This window comes from Myxocyprinus asiaticus, chromosome 35 (genome assembly GCF_019703515.2).
Source record: "Myxocyprinus asiaticus isolate MX2 ecotype Aquarium Trade chromosome 35, UBuf_Myxa_2, whole genome shotgun sequence".
Lineage (NCBI taxonomy): Eukaryota > Metazoa > Chordata > Actinopteri > Cypriniformes > Catostomidae > Myxocyprinus > Myxocyprinus asiaticus.
In genome coordinates, this window is record NC_059378.1 from 29,295,490 (window position 1) to 29,316,172 (window position 20,683).

The window sequence follows — 20,683 nt, forward strand, 5'->3', positions numbered from 1 at the left end:
ATTGATGTACTTTTCCACTGATTTACAATATCTCATGACCAATAGAGATGAAGCTATCAAATGTATTATGTGATTTATTTTAGAGCTTGAATTAATTATCAAGAACGACTAATCAAAACAGACAATTTAAAATATTTTTTTTTACAAGCGCTCATCGTTGTTGTGCGACTTCAAACGCCGTGTATAATCTGTAGAATTGTAAAATCTCGCGAGACTGACAAACTAGGGATCCCTTCTAGACTCGACCGAAAAATCCTTGCCATGCAACTCTTCGCAGGAAGGAGTGGGGAGGAACAGAGCACGCCGGAAATGACGTCGGCGGAGTCGCCCTTATAACCGCGAGGTGGCCAGTATTCGGCGTTTAAAGATACGAGGGTCCGAATATTTAAGTATTTCACACTAAAAACAAACCATGCCTCGTGTGTATGTGGGCAGATTGAGCTATAATGTACGGGAGAAGGACATTCAGAGGTTTTTCAGCGGCTACGGGAAGCTTTTGGAGATAGATCTAAAGAATGGGTGAGTTGTCAGCGTATTTAACGGCTATGATCGTCATTTTAACCGGAGTTAATTCAGCTATTGGGTTGACTAGGAATATCATGGATGCACGTTTGCAGTTTATCTGTCCAAATCTGGGTATTTGTTGTAGTTTTCTCGGTCAGGCTGAGGATTGTGCCGCGTGCTCAAAATGGCGGAGGGGTTTTGTGTTGTACGCGTGAATCAATTTAACTGGTTTACTGATGCTACGGGTGCAGTAAATGATCTCGAGTCCTGATCGTTCAGTTAAGAGTTAATGCATTGAGTTTGTATGTAGGGTAGCACTCAACCTTAATACGGTTGACCTGTTACAAACACGTTATATTGATCCATTTAGAAGCTGTGAGTTTGTTTGGCGTTGCGCAATGTTGTCACTAACGTAATTGAAAAGTTGATTATTCATTTCGTTAACCAAACTCAATGCTTAACATTTGAATTCTTAAATCATACAGTAAGGTCTGAAACGTATTAAACGGAAACACTTATTTTTACGCAAACGCGATCTCGCGTCGTTGCATTTTTTTGTTTGTTTTTTTTTTTGTTTTTATAAAAAGTGTTAGTTATTATAGTATACAAGAAAATACAACACAAATGTAACGAATAGATGCACACTAGGGGGACTTAATGTAGATTTACATAAAAATATTCAAACATTTACAAATTTTCAAAGTATTAACTGCTTTTTGCTTAATAGAAAATCGTATTGAGTCAATATAAAGTTCCATTTCTTTCTTGAATGATGTAAAACAGGGTTTTTATAGGAAAATTTGGAACATGGAATTTTGCCATTAAAAGAATAAAATGTATTATATAAATCTGACTCTGCTTGTTTCTACAATTCTCGAGAAGACCAAATAATAAATGTTTCCAAAACAGCACAAATTGGCCATCAATGTTTTTTGTTATTAAAATCACAAACATTTAGCCAAAACGGTCTTACAAATGGGAAGTGCCAAAATAAATGAACCACAGTTTCAGGGAAACTGTCACAAAAAGTGCAATTAAAATCAATATCATCTTTAAATTTAACAAAATAGTATTTACCCAGTGAAATTCTATGTATAATTTTGAATGATACCTCCTTAAATTTGTTTGTAATTAAATATTGATTAGGTATAAGCCAAACCATTTTCCACACAATATTGTCTGTCAAACGATTCCAATGTGAGTAAATATAAGGCAGAGACACATTGTTTCTTTGAAATAACACTCTTATGGATCTGTTTTGTGAGTTAAGGGAAAAACAAATATTTCCTACATAAGAACTTACTATAGTAGATGGGGACCATTGTTGAATGTTACTACTTTTCTGATGTCTAAACAGCATACAGATTTCAGGAGATATTGCACCAAAAACTTTTGCATAGTCCCCTGGTGTTACAGGAATTTTATACTGTACCAAAAACTCATTGTAAGTGAAAAGAAAACCATTTAAATTACTGATCCACCAATATGATGCCATTATCAAACCATGTTTCAGAAACAACGACTTGTGTTTATATAATACATCCTTATTGTTCCATATATAATACTAATGTGGTGAAAAGCTGTGCTTGAAAATCAAGGTCCATGATAAAAAGCCCTGGCGATGAAATTCAGATAGTTTTACTGGTATTTTATCAATATTATAATTACAGCTAAGAAAAAAATGTGTATTACCAAGATTAGAAAGTATATGGGGGGGGGGGATAAAGTTCCAAATGGAGTAAGGATTTCTAACAATCTGACTAAGCAAATTCTTTAAATGTATTTTACGTTTCAAAATCCAAAACATTTAGGCCACCATTTTCATATGAATTCATTATAATTGTTTTCTTTAATGTATTTTGTTTTTCCATATAAAGTCAAACAGTATTTTATCAATCTCTTTACACAATTTTTTATTAAGATGCAAGGCCATTGCGGCATATGTCAGTCTAGAAATACCCTCAGCCTTTGTAATTAAAACTCTGCCTCTTAAAGAAAGATCCCTCATAAGCCATTGATTTAATTTCCTTTTAGTTTTTTCAACAGGATTGAAATTTAGTAAACACCTTCTGTGCTGATCTTTAGTAATGACTATTTCCAAATACTGAACCTAATTTAAGGGAATATCATAATAAAATGCTTCAGAACATTCCTTGATGGCCATAAGCTCACATTTAGCAAAATTTAAGTATACACCAGATGCCTTTGAAAATTCGGCGATTAATTCAGTAGCCATATAAATCTGGTTTTCGTTTTGAATGAAGAGTGTAGTGTCATCGGCTAATTGGGTTATTTTTATCTCTATCAACGATAGTGATACCTTTCATTGGACTTGATTTAATGAGAAGACAGCAGACTCACTAATAGAAAGAGGTATGGAGAGACAGGACACCCCTGCCTAATTCCTCTAATATCGAATCTAGGGGAAGTGCCATTTAGTAACTTAATAGAACAGTTGCCATTTTTATAGAGGGTTTTCATTGCTGCAGAAAAAAATACCAAAATCTAATTTCTTCAAAGATGAACAAATGCTCTACTGAGTCGAATGCTTTATACAAATCTAAAAATGTATAAACCCATTATCACTAATCAATTCTGAATAGTCCAGGACATCCAAAACTAATCTTATATTATTTGTTATATGCCGATTTTTCATAAATCCCGATTGTGATTCATCAATCAATTTGGAATTTTTCAGATGGTTAATTGCATTCGTCAATTCAGAAATTGTAATAGGTTTATCACAAGTGTCCTTTACAAGTTTATCAATAGGTTTAATTTGCAACAAATTCAAAAAGGCATCAGCTGTCACCTGAGGTTAACAAGAGGTATAAAAATTCTTATAAAATTCACTACAGTACTGAGATATTACTGTATGATCATCTGTCATAACCCCATAAATGTTTAAACTTATTATGTTACTAACAAAATTCCGCCTTTCTCAATTGAAAAAATAATGCGAGTTTTGTTCCCCTTCCTCAAGCCACCTTCTTGAATGAATAAAGGCACCCTCTACTTTGTTCTTATACATATCATATAATTTACTCGTTAACTCGACCATTTCTAATTTTTCATCTTCTAGGAGAGAATCTGGATGTTTCTGAGATAAATTTGTTATTCTTGTTATTTTAGTTTCTTCGGATCTTCTAATTTTGTCCATAAAGGAACCATATTTTCTCATTTATTTGCCAGTTTCAAACTTCAGAAGTTCCCCATTTGTGCTAAAGGAATTTTCCATCTTGGCTTTAATACAATAACTAGAAATCAAATCTTTAACTTTCTTTTGGACCTCCTTATGCAGCAGAAGGGAATTATTAAATTTCAAATATGAAGATTTCACATTGTGTTTTTTGGGGAACAGCTTCGCATTTATATAAATAGCTCTGTGATCTGTTAAGGGAGTAGGTAAAATATCTACATCTACCCCATTTTTGTCAAAACTTTAAGAAATTAACCAGTAGTCTATTCTAGACAGACTTGAGCCTGATTTGTTACTCCATGTAAAGGCTATACTATTAGGACATTTAGATCCCCAAATATCTATTAGATTAAATTTATCCATAAAGTTTTTGAGATTAGTATAGGGTTTGGTCGACCTGGTGGCCATTTATCTACAGCATAGTCCTGAACAATGTTAAAATCCCCTCCCATTATAATATAAGCATGTGGATATTTGTCTAACCAACTTTTAAATGTATTCTCTATGATCCCCAAAAGATTGTCATTTTCTGACTTCCTATTGTACCTGTAAACATTAGCTGTAATAATAAACATATCATTACAATTGAGTAGCAAACAAAGTACACAACTTCAGCATTAAACCTATTAAGTGTTATTACCCCTGCTGAATGTTCAGAACCATGGGAAAACCATATTGAATTCCCCCATTGAGCTTTCCAGAATTTGGCGTCATCATTAACCGAATGAGCTTCTTGTATATAACAGAAATCAGCCCTGTATTGTCTAGCAAATAGAAATAATGCTTTTCTTTTAATATTATTATGCAACCCCCTAGCGTTAAAAGATATGAGATAAATCCAACAGGTTTAATAGAACAAATTGAACATGCAGAGTATAAATATAAAGAAAGCCTTGATAAGGAACTAAGAATCAAGATCAGCACCCATTAAAACAATTAAACTATGATAACTGACCATTGGCCTTCCATTAGGCAATTTCTTCACTTTCGACTTGAAAAGCATAACAAGTAGCCTAATCAACAACACAGGAATGGTTGTTGCTGGCCACTTTACCTGAAACACAGAATGACAAACCTTGGATCTCATCTCAGATGGACTGCAAAATAAGCACATTGCTTATGTGATTTCCATGCCATCGATAAAACCTCGACCTCCAACGAAGTATGCCGGTTTGCCTTCCTCTCTTGCATTTTTAATCAATGGCCACAGTTTCTGCCTTGATTCCCTGTCCTCCTTCGTTAAATCTTCAGTGAAGGGCAAGCCACGATCTCGAAGGAACGGGTTGTTTTTTGCAGCTTTCCACACTGCTTCCCTATATCTCCTCACAACAAACGAATGATGACAGCTCGTGGCCTCGACTCGTTCAGGCGCTTGGACCCCACGCGGTGCATGACATCTATCGCAGCTGGCAACTGATCTCTTGTCTTGCGGTAACACTTCTTGACAGATGCGAATCCCTTCCTCGCGAACATTCTCCTTCGCCCCTTCTGGGATGCCATGTAGTTTCAGGTTCCATATTCTGCCGTAACGCTTCAGGTCAGTCACACGATTCATGCAAGTCAGGGTAGATTGTTCACTTATCTCCACACGTCTTTCAATACAGCCCGTCTTTTAAATCCTTGATTTCTTCGCGTGTAGCTTTGACCATCTCTTCTAGAGCGTCGCTTCTGGTGTTGAGATTAGCCAGTTTAACAACAATCTCATCAGACTTCAAGTTGTTCGTTCTTGTTTGGGAGAGCGTAGGTTTTTTGGCTAATGGAGGTTTACTGGGTGTTATGGGAAGTCAAAGAAATTCTTCTTCGTTGTCCAGGTCGTGAATCATTCCGTCTTCGTAATCATGATCGGTGTTAACCTGCTTGACATCACTGTTCGCTGCTTTGCTAACAGCATTTGGATGTTTCTGTGCAGATTTGGACATTTTACATCGTTATAATGCAAAAAAATATGCCGAAATGCTGTACACTTGGTCAACTCGAAAGATCTTTCCAAATTCTTGTCTATCCTACTAACTCAGTTTGGTGCTGAGAGCTCGAAAGTTCTGTCCGTTCACACAGACATCTTGGTCGGCCAATCCGCGTCGTTGCGTTCCGAAATGTGACCGATCTAAATTCGTGACGCCACCCAAGTCCGTGTTGCATTTAGTTGCCGCAAGGTTTTTTTGTTTGTTATTATTATAAGAAGATATAATCTACATCTAAACTAATTTATTAGTAATAAATTCTTGACAAAACTGAAAATTATGTACACACTGGGTCGAAAATTTATTTTAAACAAATTCTAAGTATTATTGTAATGTGTACTAATATTAAAGTGATTACATGGTAAACTACCATAAAATTAATGCTCAAACTACTTTTAAAATGTTGGATATTTTTTAATTATTGCACGACCTTATGCGCCAGAGAAACTAGCGTGCAGCCATATTGAAAATTTTGTCTTTGATCTTACGGCCTAGCGTATTCTATATAGATTTCTATGGTGTTGATGTCTAAGAGTAATGAGCTAGCAAAGTAGATTTACAGTGTATAGAGTTGCCAAAAGTTATGAGTATTTTAGAGTATTCAGGGGATGTCATAACAATGGAAAGCAGAGTGGGGAGAATTTAAAACAAGCATTTCATTCATAAATACAAGATCCTTCCTTCACGCTGTGGACGTACTGATATGCCTTTGTTCTCATGGAACTCCAAGAGACAACACAAAGTAAAAAAATAAATAAAAATATATATAGATATATATAGATAGATAGATAGATAGATATATATCTGTATGACACCTGTGGACATCTCATGTCATTCACTCATCGCGTTATAGTTCAGGGGCCGGTTGCACCAGCTGTGGGCAAGTTCAAACTTAGCCTAGTTGTGGCGTAAATGGGCACTAAGTCACAATTTACATACTACTAAATTTGAGCATTGTACCGTTAAACTTCAGTAGAATGTAACCCTATGTATAAACTAAATATTTACGGAAGCCTCCAACCAAGAGTAACGGATGGAATAAAAAAGCAGATTGATATTTTGTCATCAATGAGCTCATGTTTTACGTGACAGGCATCAATCATTTCGACATACATTATGATGTTGACATTTATGAGAGAGAGAGAGAAAAGTACTTTTAAGCTGCTCTTCAGCATGAAACCAATCTAACGGTGCAGTTTTCAGGTGTGTCTCCTGGTGTCAAGTTTCAACACATTCAAAATGTATATAGGATATTAAAATTAAATGTCTGTTTTTCCAGCCTGTTGTATCAGTATTTATCACCCCTCATTTATTTTAGGTACAGTTCCTATAATATTATTTACATAGGGCAAATATACTATTTATCAAATCTACTTTATTACGTATCTCATTTTAATGGGAATATAATTTATTACAGCTGACAGTTACGTGAGCAAACAAGGTTTGAACATCAACCGTAACAAGATCAAATTGAAGTGGCTTTTTTACACTTCTGTGTAAAAAAAAAATTGAAGGCAGCTTCATAAGACTAAACGTCATAATATGCGACTACACATTACGGAGAGCTTACGACCTACTAGTTAAGTCTTGCCTTAAGAACAGGTGGTGCAACTATATATATATATATATATATATATATATGTACGTTTGATATTGCTTTTACAACTGTTTTAATCATATTTAAGCCTCATAAAAATGTGGGGTGAAATTTAAAGTACAAATAATTTCCTTTTACTGTCATGAACTTGCATGTAAAATAATACAAGCTGTCCTTTTTGTAGTTTCATGTCAACTACACATTTTGACTCAAATTATTAACAAGTAGAAACTTAAAAATTAAGCAGAATTACACATATAACCATTAAATGCATGTATCATGAAAGTGCAGTGTGTCATAGCTGTCTGAATGTGATCTGCCAGGTCTAATTTACCTCCGTGGGTGTCGGGGGGGAAAAAAAATAACATTTACAGTGATGGGAAAAAACACCCCATGAGCATGTTCATGTAGTAGAGGGGTTGTGTAGACTCACACCATCAACTCTTGGGGAAAAATACTTTGTGCTCCCACACGTAATCCATTTTGATTGACTCTTCTCACTACACGCTTAATACAAACAGGAAGTTAGATGACAAAACTTGAAAGAGCATAGCGCTGAATAAGGTGAATAGATCATTTTAAACAGATAAGCCCATCTTTACCCTACAAAGTGCCAATAATGTGCTTAAGAATACACAACAAAGGACAAATACATATTTTCAATTTCTAATAGTTTCCTTGTATCTGTTCATCATTCATGTTGTCATTATTGTTCTGAGTGGGGGAAATGAACTGGGATTCTCTGTGACAGTGTCACTCATAGGTTCATTTTCCAATGAAAGTGTGAATTTGTGGGTATGTGCAAGACTAGAAGTGCTGGATGTAATGGACTCTTTGTGTTTGACACCACTGATGTAGAGCGGTTTGAACGGTAGGTGGGATATGAGTGCTGCATTTGGTGATGGGTCATACAAAACCAAGTGTATCTCCAGGGGTGGTGGTGGGAGGTGTGGCGCTTAAGCTTTTGTTTTATGCAGATTATATTTTATTATTAGTCTTCGACCCGACTAGATCTATGCCTTGCCTCCACAGAATTATTCATTCCTTTTCTAAATTCTCAGGATATGGCTTTAATTGGTAGAAATCCAAAGCTTTGGCTCTGACAGCGTTCTGCCGAGTAATGGCTTTTTAGCCGGGCGCCTTCCAGTGGCCCAAACGTGGCATTAAGTATTTGGGTATTTTATTCCCAGCATATTTGTGATTTTAGTTAATTATGACCCTTTAATAAAAAGGATTTCATGCGACGTGGACAGGTGGGCTTCATTGCATTTATCTTTGATTGGGAAGGTTAATGTTATTAAAATTGTATTCCAAAATTCAGCTATCTGCAACAGTCTCTCCCTATAGATGTCTCTCCCTATAGATGTCCCCTCTCTCATTTCAAGTAATTTGATAGCATAGCGAAGTCCTACATTTGGAATGGTAAATGTCCCAGATTACATCAGTTAGCTGCAAAGGCCAATTGACAAAGGTGGGCTAGGCCTACCCAAGATTTTGTTTTATGCATTCGGTCTCAGACACTTGGCTTATTGGTCGCTTCCATCTGAGAGAGCCTCTCCCTGGTTTTGTATTGAAAAGGAAGTTCTTGCCCCTATTTCGCCATTGCAAAGACTTTCTATCAAACTAATCGGAGAAGTTACTCCCCGTTATCTCATATTTGTACTTGGTATGGACTAGAGCCTGACCCATATGGGATTTGAGACCAATACCGATTTTAGGGAGGGAAAATTCACTGATTACCGATATGGTGGCCGATATATTTATTTTTTTAGCTGGAATGAAAACAGACCTTTTCTATGTGGATATTTCACTGATTTTGCACCGATGGCTGTTTTATTAAACCAAAATTTTTATCAAAGAATATTTGACATTATTATTATTATATATAGTCAACAAATTCTAGAAATGAACTCTGAGAAAATAAAGAATAAATAAATAGCTTAATAAACATCAGTACTGTATGTTTAGTATAAGTCAAATGCTGACCATTAAAATAAATATAAATAAAATAAATGGCTAAATAAACATCAGTATTACTGTTTAGTATCAGTCAAATGCTGACTATATTAATACTGCCGAGTCAAGATAAACAGTGGCAGCCGTGTTACACCGTATTCTGCTATACAAGTTCAGGGGAAACTCTCAACGGTGGAAAACCAGACTTTTAAATATTACATTTTATAAATGCAATGACTGGAATTGTTTGGTTGAAGGGGGTACCAAACTGTGAATCCTAAACAAAACAGTTTGGTGAATACATGTTTACTCATTAGCTTCTACTCAGCTGACAACAATGAAAGTAGCTACGTGATTAGCTAGTTGGCTATAAGCTCATTGTCACGGAGAGTAAAAGATGGACATTGTTTATTTTACTTACCAGCACTGTGTCTCACCAACTAGGTAATAACATAGCGTGAAATCGTCACTCAACAGACACAATCCACCACCGCACTGTTGTCTGCTGCACTGAGAAACTATAGCTGGCTAACAGCAAACAGACATAGTTGTCAGGGACAATGTTAATGTTATATTAGTTATATTGAAAAGGGAAAATGATGGGGTCATTGTTTAAGTTTCCAGTATGTATTTAACAAACTACGTAATGACACCAATTCTAAAGCATTTTTTCTGCATTATATGTTCTGAAAAGTTTTCATATCAGCGGATATCGGTAAAATATATGCAGATACCGATATATCAGTGAAAGGCTAATATCGGCCGACAGTTATATCGGTCGGGCACTAGTATGGACAAGTGTCCAGTGTGTTTAATTCAGACATTTATTTAAATGTTGCCTCGAGCATATGGCTGAACCCAAAATTATGTGTTAAGTCCCCTTTCTGCTGGTCAGAGTGGATTGTGTGGGAGGTTAATACACTTGGTGACCAATATGAGAGTGGAGTGTTGATCCTTTGAAAATTTGGTTCAACATTTTGGGATTCCCAGATCTCAGTTCTTTTAGGTATTTACAGCTGCGCCACCTGCTCCACAAAGTGGCAGATTCTCTGGGAGTGGTGATTACTGGGGATTACTAAAGGTCATGAAGCATCAGTGTATTACCAGCAGTCCAACTCCCTGCTAATTCAGAGTCTGGGGGACGGAGCTTTAAGTTCGATCAAAAGATTTAAACTTGCTAAAAAATTTCAAGTCTGCATCTAGAGATGCAAGAGTGCGCCTTATGCAATTCACGATTTTACATCAATTCCATTGGACCCCCTCTAGATTGTATAGGCTTTGTCTTAGACACACCCACCTGCTAGCGATACCAATTGGAAGACCCATACTATTTGGTGGTGTGTTAAGATCCAAGAATTTTGGTTGAAGGTTCAGAGATTTGTGATGTATTGGGCACTCAAATTTCATTTTGCCCCAGATTCTGTATTATGGGCGATGGGGTGGTCATCAATATAGGGGATAAACACACAAAAAATTGGGTCCTAACCAGTGTTATGATTACCAGACAAATTGTTTAAGGGGATGGAAGTCGGCTGGAGCGCCCTCATTTCAAGAATGGTGCACGGAGGGTGCTGGGTAGCTCAGCGAGTAAAGATGCTGACTACCACCCCTGGAGTCATGAGTTATAATCCCGGGTGTTCTGAGTAGCTACAGCCTGGTCTCCTAAGCACCCAAATTGGCTCGGTTGCTAGGGAGGGTAGAGTCACATGGGGTAACCTCCTCGTGGTCGCTATAATGTGGTTCCCACTCTCGGTGGGGCACGTGGTGAGTTTTGCGTGGATGCCACGGAGAATAGCGTGAAGCCTCCGCTATGTCTCTGCGGTAACGCGCTCAAGCCACGTGATAAGATGCGCGGATTGACTGTCTTGGATGCGGAGGTAACTGAGATTCGTCCTCAGCCACCCGGATTGAGGCGAGTCACTATGCCACCACAAGGACTTAGAGCGCATTGGGAATTGGGCATTCCAAATTGGGAGAAAAGGGGAGAAATGCTTTTAGATTTGGTGCACAGAGATGGGGAGGGTGGCGGCTTTCGAGGAAGCATCATGTAGAAGGCTGGGGAATTGGGATTCGTTTGATCGGAAATGGGGCAGCTATTAGCCATTTTTGGAGGGCTCTCAAGGAGGAGCAGTGGAGAGAGAGAAGGTTCGTTTTTTATTTTTTGTGTGTGTGTCTATAATCGTGTGACCACAGGGATGTTGTTGAGGGTCATGGTGGGGTTGGGGATTGGGATGGGTAATAGTGGGGGTTAAATGTTGATTTGGTGTATATATATGTTTTGCTTTTCTTTATATGAATCAATAAAAATGTTAATCAGAAAAAATACGGATTCAGTGCACTCTGTTTAACTGCAGTCAAACACTTTCTTGTCATTGTTGCTGTTTGATTAAAATGAATGATAGGCTTATAACGGACAGCAGCAGGTCTATTAGGCAGAATGCATAAAATGCGTATGTCCATATGCTACTTTAAGCGAGTGAAGAAATTGCGTTAAATAAAAACGGACTGTTGTGAATCCACTTTCTGATTTCATAAGTCATTTTAGTGTGGAAAAACGCTTGGATGGCAGAATCACTATGGATTACAATCAGTGGATTACAATCAGCATTTGTGGTGATATGCCACTGAGTGCGATCAAGTCTTGGAACTTCCGTTTCTTGCATTTTATATAAAGGACAGCATGTTTCTGCCCCAATCCTAAATGGGGCAATTTCTATGAAATGTCAGCATGTAATAATTATTATTATTTTTTTTTAACTAAAACCAAGTGTTAGTTGTAATTTACTTTTTCAGGTATGGGTTTGTGGAGTTTGAAGACACCCGTGACGCAGAGGATGCCGTGTATGAGCTGAATAGTAAAGAGCTGTGCGGGGAGCGTGTGATCGTGGAGCACGCGAGAGGACCCCGGCGAGACAGAGACAGAGACCGAGACGGATACGGTGGGGGTTATGGGGGTGGTGGGCGCAGTAAGTACACTTACTTTCACTCGACTAACATTGTTTCCAGGCACAAGGAGCAAGTGGAGATGAATAATCTATTTATTTACAGTGGACAGTCCATGCAGCAAACCAAGGTGCCCTTTGACTAACACATCTTATCTGTTAAAGGCTGCAGTACCCGAGACCTCGATGGAATAGTTTTTGGGATCTAATGATCCTCTAAGATTTTATGCAAATGGTCCTTAAATATGTGACATGTTCTACATGGAAATTCCCTCAAAAGGAACAACTTTGTAGTTTTGGCCCATTTTAAAGACCAGAGGTCATGAGAATATGCAGTATATCTAATCTTCAAAAGTTAGGGAAAGTGACCTATAGATATTTACATGTCAGTTGCTTGGCTCTTTCCATTTTTTTTTATTTTTTTTTTTGGTCCAGACTACATCTAAGTCTATTCAAGCCAATAGATTTAGCAATAATTTTTTTTGCCACGGTCTTCTCAACCTGAACCCTCACTGGCATGTAAACAGTATGACGTGTGTCGATGCGATTTTGTGTTTACATTTGAATTCAACATTAACAAAAGTCCTTGATGTTTCAATTTAAAAGAGTCCGGTGCGGGCTGAGTCCGAGTCCATTGAGGCTAAGATGACTGCCTGTCCTGTTTGGCCTTGGCTTTCACCTTACAATGTGTGTGTGACCTTTGCCCTATGACCCTTGGCTGACCTAACCGGAAGCCATGATGACAGCTGCCTTTTGCCAATAGACCAGGGTGATGGTGAGGAAACCCATTGGTTTTTATGTTGAACGAAATATTGGATGGATTAAACAAATTAATGTAGCCACCCGCTATATTTATTTTTTTATAAAAAGAGCAATGGGCTTCCCTTGCTATGTGTCTTGTGCTGTCACTGTTCTGTCAGTAGACAGGTAACATGTCAGCATCTAATGTAAGTAGTCCTGGTTATTTTTATTTATTTTTTAATCTTCGTTCAATGTTTTGAGGGTATTGTGTACTCGTTTGCCGTCTTTATAATTGGGGCTTTTGTTATAATAATGTGCTTCCTCTTTGTCACTGAAGCAATATCACATTCAGAGCATTGCTGTTCTTGAGGTTTTGAATGAAGACCAGCAATGACCCCTTCTGGGGGATTGATTTAACAAGTTTACTGCGGTCAGATTTTTCTAAAAAAAAAAAAAAACGTTTATATATATATATATGTATATATATGTGTGTGTGTGTACACGCACTCACTCAAGGCCACACTAATTGTTCCCACCACAATGATGAGGTGCTGAGGTCTTTTATAAAGTATATTTGGGACCCATTTATTTCTTGGGGTGGGGTATAGGGAGGAATTGAGAGTTTTCTGAGGTTTCTGAACATCACGCCTTAGGTCGTTTGATGTCTGAAGAGGTTGCCTTCTGTGCGCCCTTTGGATAGTTTCTTATTTTTTACTAATTGTTTCCTATGTCTTGGCTTTTGTCTGAAGGCAGTAGTGGTTACAGCAGCAGGAGCCGAACCGGAAGAGACAAATACGGACCTCCCGTTCGCACGGAGTATCGTCTGATAGTGGAGAACCTGTCCAGTCGTTGCAGCTGGCAGGACCTCAAGGTATCCCCAGATTCGCTTTAATGTTAAGTGCACATCTAATGAACGTTTTGAATAACAATCAAGTTTTCATTGTCATCCAGCATTTGTGATATTCTGCATTCACATTTTTTCATTTTGTGATTACGTTAACCCTGACAACTCGGAGATTCTACTTTACTCGCAAGGATGCGAGTAGCTCACAAATTGTTTTTCTGTGGCAGTGTTCGTAACCGAAACTATCCAAGTGTGACTTTGATGACAGCAAAATACTTAAATTCATCTCTTTTAAGCCAATTAAGGGAAATGAGAGCTGAAAATATTGAGAATGGTGGGTGGTGTGTTTTTCTTAAAAAAAATAAATAATAATAAAAAAAAATTTCTCATGCCTTGCACTCCTGTTGCACCCTTTATTTCCTTGGCTGTTGCTTATTGCCGGTCTCTTGCATGTTGGAACTGTATACATCTAACAACTTGACAGCCAGATTAGATTTTTTTTTTTTTTTTTAAACACTAGTTGGATCAGGGAAATTGGATGGTAACTCTTACACTCACTTGGATTTTTGTCCTTTTTAAGAATCAGACTGATCCGGGCTTGTCATGGTTGGAAGAAGCTTTCCATTCTTTTAATGATTTTTTTATACATTTCTAACAAAATTGGAGCCAGTTCTGTAGCATAAGATCTAAAAAAAAAAAAAAAAAAAAATCAGCGGCAAAGCCTTAATTACCTCGCCAAGCTACTCCAAGGTTATCTCGGAATCAAGAGAAATTATTTTATTTTTTTTGCTCATTTGTCAGTTTAGGGAGTTCTAATGGTTTCACAAAGTTTCTAATATCTTCATCAGTAGATGAAGGCGTGGAACTATAGAGATCAAGATAGATTTCTTTAGAAGAAATCTATCATTGATACATTGATATCAATGGCATTGATATCAATGGCCGAGGTAAATATTTCACCACTAGCAGAATTCACTGAGGGAATGGTAGAAAAAGACTCTCTGTTTTATATATCTAGCCAAAAGCTTCCTTGCTTTGTCCCCCAACTCAAAATATCTTGCCCTGAATAGCCAAAACTCCACCTTAGGGTGAAATATCGGTTTAAATCAGCTCAATTCTCTGAGGCCATTAGACGACATTTCAGCGCTTCAGCTCTGCCTCGGCACTTTTAATATTCCCTTCCAACTCCATGAGTTCTCGTGCTTTGGATTTTTTGGTGAATGAGGCATACTGTATGATCCGACCCCTAAGAACCGCCTTAAGTGCCTCCCAAGTCACACCCACAGAGGATACCGAGAACCAGTTGGTCTCCATATAAACATTGATTTCAGCCTTTTAACATTTGTTGGAATTCAGGATTTTACAAAAGGGATACATTAAAGCGCCAACTATATGATTTCTTTTTCACCAGGGTGTGATCTGAGACTAAGATGTTTCCAGTTGAGCAATCAACAACAGATGAAATGAGGAACTTGGATATAAAAAAATCTATTCTAGAATAAATCTTGTGGACTGATGAGAAAAATGTATAGTCCCAACCAGATGTGCACGACTGGATAACTAACGTCCATCCCGCTAAACTCAAACAGTCCATGCACACCTACAAGAGCCCCCGTGACAACTTTGCTGTCGGATTGCTCAAGTCTGGTGTTTCTACACAAATTTTGTGAGACAGAATTACACAACAGAAGATAATCTATAAAACAAACTCCAGCCAATAGGCGAAATAAACACAAAGAACGTGTAGATTCATCCACAAGTCTCCCAAAGGTGTGTTCCTCGAGAAAACAAGCTCCACCCGCTAGCAGAACCGGCACAAGAACAAAAAGCCCATTCAGTTTCCTCAGAGTCAAACGAATGTTCAGTGAGCCGGCCCATTCGACTGCTACATGAGTGCAACAAATGACCTAATCACTCCAATGTCTTGCAAGAGGTATTCCACAAAAGACTCCAACCAATAGGAGGCATAAGCACAAAGAACGTGCAGATTAATCCACAGCACTGTCCCGTAGGAGTGTTACTACACAAAACAAACTCCAGCCGCTAGGCAGAACCAGCACAAAAAGAAACAAAAAAGGTGCTCCATTTCCTCGGACAGTCAAGTGAATATTCAGTGAGTCAGTCCACTTGGCTGCAAGGTGAGTACCACAAAATAACTTATTCCATTGACTTTATGAAGGACATCGCTTGCTGGGGACATGTAAATATTTTACGGCCATCCTCGGCATCTATTCTCAATTTGGCCGGGAACATCAGTGCAAAAGCGACCTTCCGTTGATGTAAGAGTTCCTTGCATTCCTTGAATCGATCACGTTTCTCTCGTCGAATTCGCAAAGTCTGGAAACAAGAAAATGCTGTGGTTCTTCCAAGAAAGCCTTCCTTTACTCCTCGCCTCACATAACACGAGATCTTTATCGTATGATCTCAGAAATTTGGCCAGAATTGATCGGGGTTTTTCCTCGAGCAGACTCGGATGTCGAGCAGACTCAGAAAGAGCACATCCAGGAATTTCACAATATCCCGACCTCCTTCGGCTTAAGGAATTCCAACAATACGGATGTTATTCCGTCGACTACGGTTTTCCATATCCTCCGACTTCTCCCAGACGCGCTCCAAATCCACCTTGGGCCCTAGCGGATTAGCAGCTATTCCTTTTCCGATGACTCCAGATAATCGATCCATTTCTCGACATCCCCCACTCTTGTAACCACCTCTGTGAATTTCATCTCCATGGCAGTGATCGATCGACATATTACAGCAAGATCCACCAAGTCAGCAACAACCTTCGTCAGCATTGCCCACATGTTTAACAATTCTCGCCGAATTTCCCTCACTTCTCCGGCCAAATCGGCTCCCGGGCTTGCGGCCTGCTCAGGAGCGTCAGCTTGAACATGTAGGAACAGTTAAGGATCAGGGTGTATCAAATCTCACCGGTTTATGACAAAGTATTAAAATTAGCAAAGTGCGCAGAGCTCGCCGTTCACACGTCCAAACCTCACGTGACCTGAAATAAAAAAAATATTAAAAACATTTTTTTTTTTTAAACAAAGTCCTAGAATCAGTTGAGTTTTGATTTAGGGCTGCAAATCAAATTAAATGTTAAATAATTGCACATTTTTGATTAATCATGGCACATGTTATATTAAAACAACCATTAAATATAATCATGAATATTTACTGTTTCTCTGCATGGAATTGGTTAGTTGTCATTTTAATTATGTACATGGTGGTTTTGTTTTTCTTTTCTTCCCAATTTGGAATCCCCAATTCCCAATGCACTCTAGGTCCTTGTGTAGTGACTCACCTCAATCCGGATGGCGGAGGACTAATCTCAGTTGCCTCTGACTGTCTCAGACGATCTCGTCACGTGGCTTGAGCGCGCTACTGCGGAGACATAGCACGTGTGGAGGCTTCACGCTATTCTCCACGGTATCCACGCACAACTCGCAATAGCGACCATGAGGAGGTTACCCCATGTGACCTCCCTAGCAACCAGGCCAATTTGGTTGCTTAGTTGACCTGTCTGGCATCATTCAGCACGCCCTGGATTCAAACTCACGACGCTAAGGGTGGTAGTCAGCGTCTTTACTTGCTGAGCTACCCAGGCCCCTAAATATGTACATGTTAAAATGTTCAGTTTTGTGTGGACTGTCACATTTTAACAGGTATAAATCTTTGCATGTAAACATGCCATAAAATCAGTGGTCATGCTGTATTTAAATGTTGGGCAAAATCTTCTGCAATTTTCCAGTGGACTTTTTTTAATAATAGGATCAAATGTACATTTAAAATCAAGCTTTATTGGCATGGTAAACTTGGTGTACATTTCCAATGCATTATTAGACTGTACAGACAGATATTAAACCAATTGAATGCTGAAGTTTAAAATCTCAAATCTATCGCTTGGTTTAGCTTTTGACACCAGTTCAGATGTCAGCAAGTGTTTGAGCAATGCGAAGAGACTCCCACACCTGACTCACCATTTGCTGGTGAAGTCTCCATTCTCCGTAGAGTAAATCTTCTCCTGTTTTTATTATACCTTTGACAAGCATTGAGCGTTATTAAGCATGCTCTGCACAATCAGTTTCTGTGCTTGGATGTGCAGTCAAGCGTGTGTACCTCCTGGAAATTTATAGTTTTGCCACAGGAATTGGGTAAAAACATTAGTGATGTTTCAGGAAGTAAAAAAACGGATGCTGCATAATATTTTTACGTTAAACAGTCAACTATCAATTTAGCATGTTAAATGTTTCAGCCCTAGTTTTTATTAAAAATGGATTTTAAACGTCTTTATTTATTTTTTAACCTGGATTTTGCCATGAAAATGGCCATAGTTCAACAAAAATTTGAATATTGTTTACTAGTTATTGTCGGGATCTCATAATTATGGTAATTCTGGCATCGAAGCACCATTTAATGAAAATCTGTTGGAACATTTTTTGTGTGGTATTAAGTTGAAGAATTTGTCCATCTTTCCTTAGGACTTCATGCGTCAGGCTGGTGAGGTGACCTATGCTGATGCCCACAAAGAACGGACGAATGAGGGTGTCATTGAGTTTCGGTCCTACTCTGATATGAAGAGAGCCGTGGACAAGTTGGATGGTACTGATATTAACGGGAGGAAAATTCGTCTAGTGGAGGACAAACCGAGGCGACGCCGTTCCTACTCTGGGAGCAGGTCAAGGTTAGGCATTGCATGCATGCATTTTAGATCTGTTTGATTTCTGTAGATCTCTCTAATTGGGTATTCTGTATTACAGGTCTCGTAGCAGACGCCGCTCTCGCAGCAGGAGCCACAGGAGTTCACGAAGCCGTTCCGGGTCCAGATCTCGGTATGGATGGCACTTGTTGTGCTCAAAAGATTACTTGACCCTTTTAGAATCTGTAATGTATATCACTGTCAGAAGTTTCCTTTTACATTTAGGGGCTCGAATTGCCCCCTGGATTTTTTTTGCCATTTGTGTGTCATCCTTTCAATCAGATACTTGTATTTAGTTCTCTATCTGAATAACTTGACAGATTAAACTATTAAAATATGTATTTATTTGTAGCAAGTTGCTACTCACAATGATGTCGCAGTGATGTCATTTTGTTTACCAAAAGTCAAAGTAGTACTCCAAAAATCGTGTAAACGAAATTATGCATTTTTACACCATGAATAATCAAACATAGTGGCCCCATTTTTTTGCAATGAGTATGTATATTTCATCACCTTGTGGAGTTTAAATTTTACCCCTTGTTCTTGTTTTATCTGACTGGCTTGTGTCCCCCTTTGCAGGTCAAGGTCCAGCAAGCACAACTCCCGTTCTAGGTCTGGTCACAAGTCCCGTTCTAGGTCTAGGAGAAAGTCCCATTCAGAGTCACCGGCAAAGTCTCGCTCCAGAAAGCCGAAGTCCAGGTCCCGCTCCCGTACGCAAAAGTCACGCAGTCGCTCCACAAGCCACAAGTCCCGGTCTCGCTCTGCCCATAAATCTCGCTCCAAGAGTCGCTCCAACGCCAAGTCTGACAGAGATTCCAGAAGCTGCTCCAAGGAAAAATCTGTCTGTAAGAAATCGCGAAGCCGTTCTGCTTCTCCAAGAAAGAATGGAAATGGAGAGCGAGCCAAGTTGGCTTCACGTTCGCCGTCCCCTAAAGAGGGTCGCTGTCAGTCAGAGTCACCTGGCAAACGTTCTGCCTCTCGTTCTCCATCACGATCAAAGTCCCACTCTCGTTCTAGGTCAGCCTCACAAGACTAGTGTCTCACTGATTAGATTGCACGCCAGCGAATGATTTCTAATTCACAGCTCGGTGTTGAATTAATCATTCACAGCCTGTGATCATTCACCAAATTCTTATGATGGCTGTACCCCAGTGTAGTAATGATTTACAGTGCTGTTTTCAACATTGCATGAAAGCAATTACATACCAGAAGAGTTTTGTCCGTCCCCCCCCCCCCTTTTAATTTTTATTATCAGTTATAACCTTTTTGTGCTTGGCATTGCTCAGGCCATTGGTTGTAGTGTACTCTGGTATAATTTGTCTATAAAGGCTCATTGCCGATTGATGCTTTAGTGTGGGGGTTTGAGGAGGCGAGAACAATGCGCCATAGTCTTGAATTTGTTTGGATGTGTTTCTAAATCCGCAATTGGTATCTTTTTGTGTTGTACTCAAATGTTGAAGACATGCGATGGAGTGGTTAACTAAGAAATGCTTCCTCCCTGTATGGTAATTTCATTCCAGTCTCTTTCTAAAATTGTTTTTTTTTTTTTTTTTTTTTTTTAAACTGTTAGTGCTTTTGGTCATCTTGAAATGTCTGTGTGATGTTGCTGAAGTTTTTATAGGAATGTAATACATCACTGCACTTTTCAGCTTGATTTCTTTGTCCAGGATTTATCTAATTTTAAATGGCCTTTTGAATATTTTCCAGTGATTTAGTTAATAAACTTTGAATTGGTTTTCAGTGTTGCTTCCCCCCCTTTTTTTCCCCCTAGCATAAGCTGATTTCTATGTTTATGAACAATATCCGAAAGTGGGTCTTAAATCATACTCTCAAATTGATTCATATTTAGGAGTTCCCACATTCAAAAATATTTGTGTGGGAAAATATTTTAATCAGTATCACAAATGACTGGATAAATCATGGAAATGTATTGGTCAAAAAGTGTGGCAACCCTGAAATTGTTTTAAGGACCCAAGCTTTCCCTCAATGTAAAATCAAGAGAATAAACAGAAATGGGTCTTGTGTTGCATTCAAATTTCTCACCAAAATGAAATTTATTTCGCTTAATTTAACTTAATGCTCAGTGATGTCACGCAGTGGCTGGTGACCCTCTTCAAGCTTCAAAAGGATGCAGAATTATAATTCAGAAGTCTAATAAATTATTCAGTGTGAACCTAGTTATGAAGGCATACGATAAAGATTGGTGAGAAACAAAATGAAAACTGATTTAGTGACTGTTT

The 20,683-nt window shown here is 38.4% G+C and overlaps 1 protein-coding gene across 1 annotated transcript; it reads left to right on the forward strand.

Moving 5' to 3' along the window:
• Window positions 1-287: 287 nt before the first annotated feature.
• LOC127425966 (serine/arginine-rich splicing factor 6-like) lies at window positions 288-20,478 on the forward strand. The gene is made up of 6 exons (XM_051672356.1): window positions 288-519; window positions 12,011-12,183; window positions 13,650-13,771; window positions 18,226-18,428; window positions 18,505-18,576; window positions 19,023-20,478. The coding sequence occupies exons 1-6, from the start codon at window positions 413-415 to the stop codon at window positions 19,477-19,479; spliced, it is 1,134 nt and encodes a 377-aa protein (XP_051528316.1). The 5' UTR covers window positions 288-412; the 3' UTR covers window positions 19,480-20,478.
• The last annotated feature ends 205 nt before the right edge of the window (window positions 20,479-20,683 follow it).

Bases quoted from the DNA above. Each gene is read 5' to 3' on its own strand.
- LOC127425966 (XM_051672356.1), top strand. From the start codon at position 413: ATGCCTCGTGTGTATGTGGGCAGATTGAGCTATAATGTACGGGAGAAG. The intron at 520-12,010 runs GTGAGTTGTCAG...TTACTTTTTCAG, and splicing joins GAGATAGATCTAAAGAATGG to GTATGGGTTTGTGGAGTTTG. The intron at 18,577-19,022 runs GTATGGATGGCA...CCCCCTTTGCAG, and splicing joins CGTTCCGGGTCCAGATCTCG to GTCAAGGTCCAGCAAGCACA.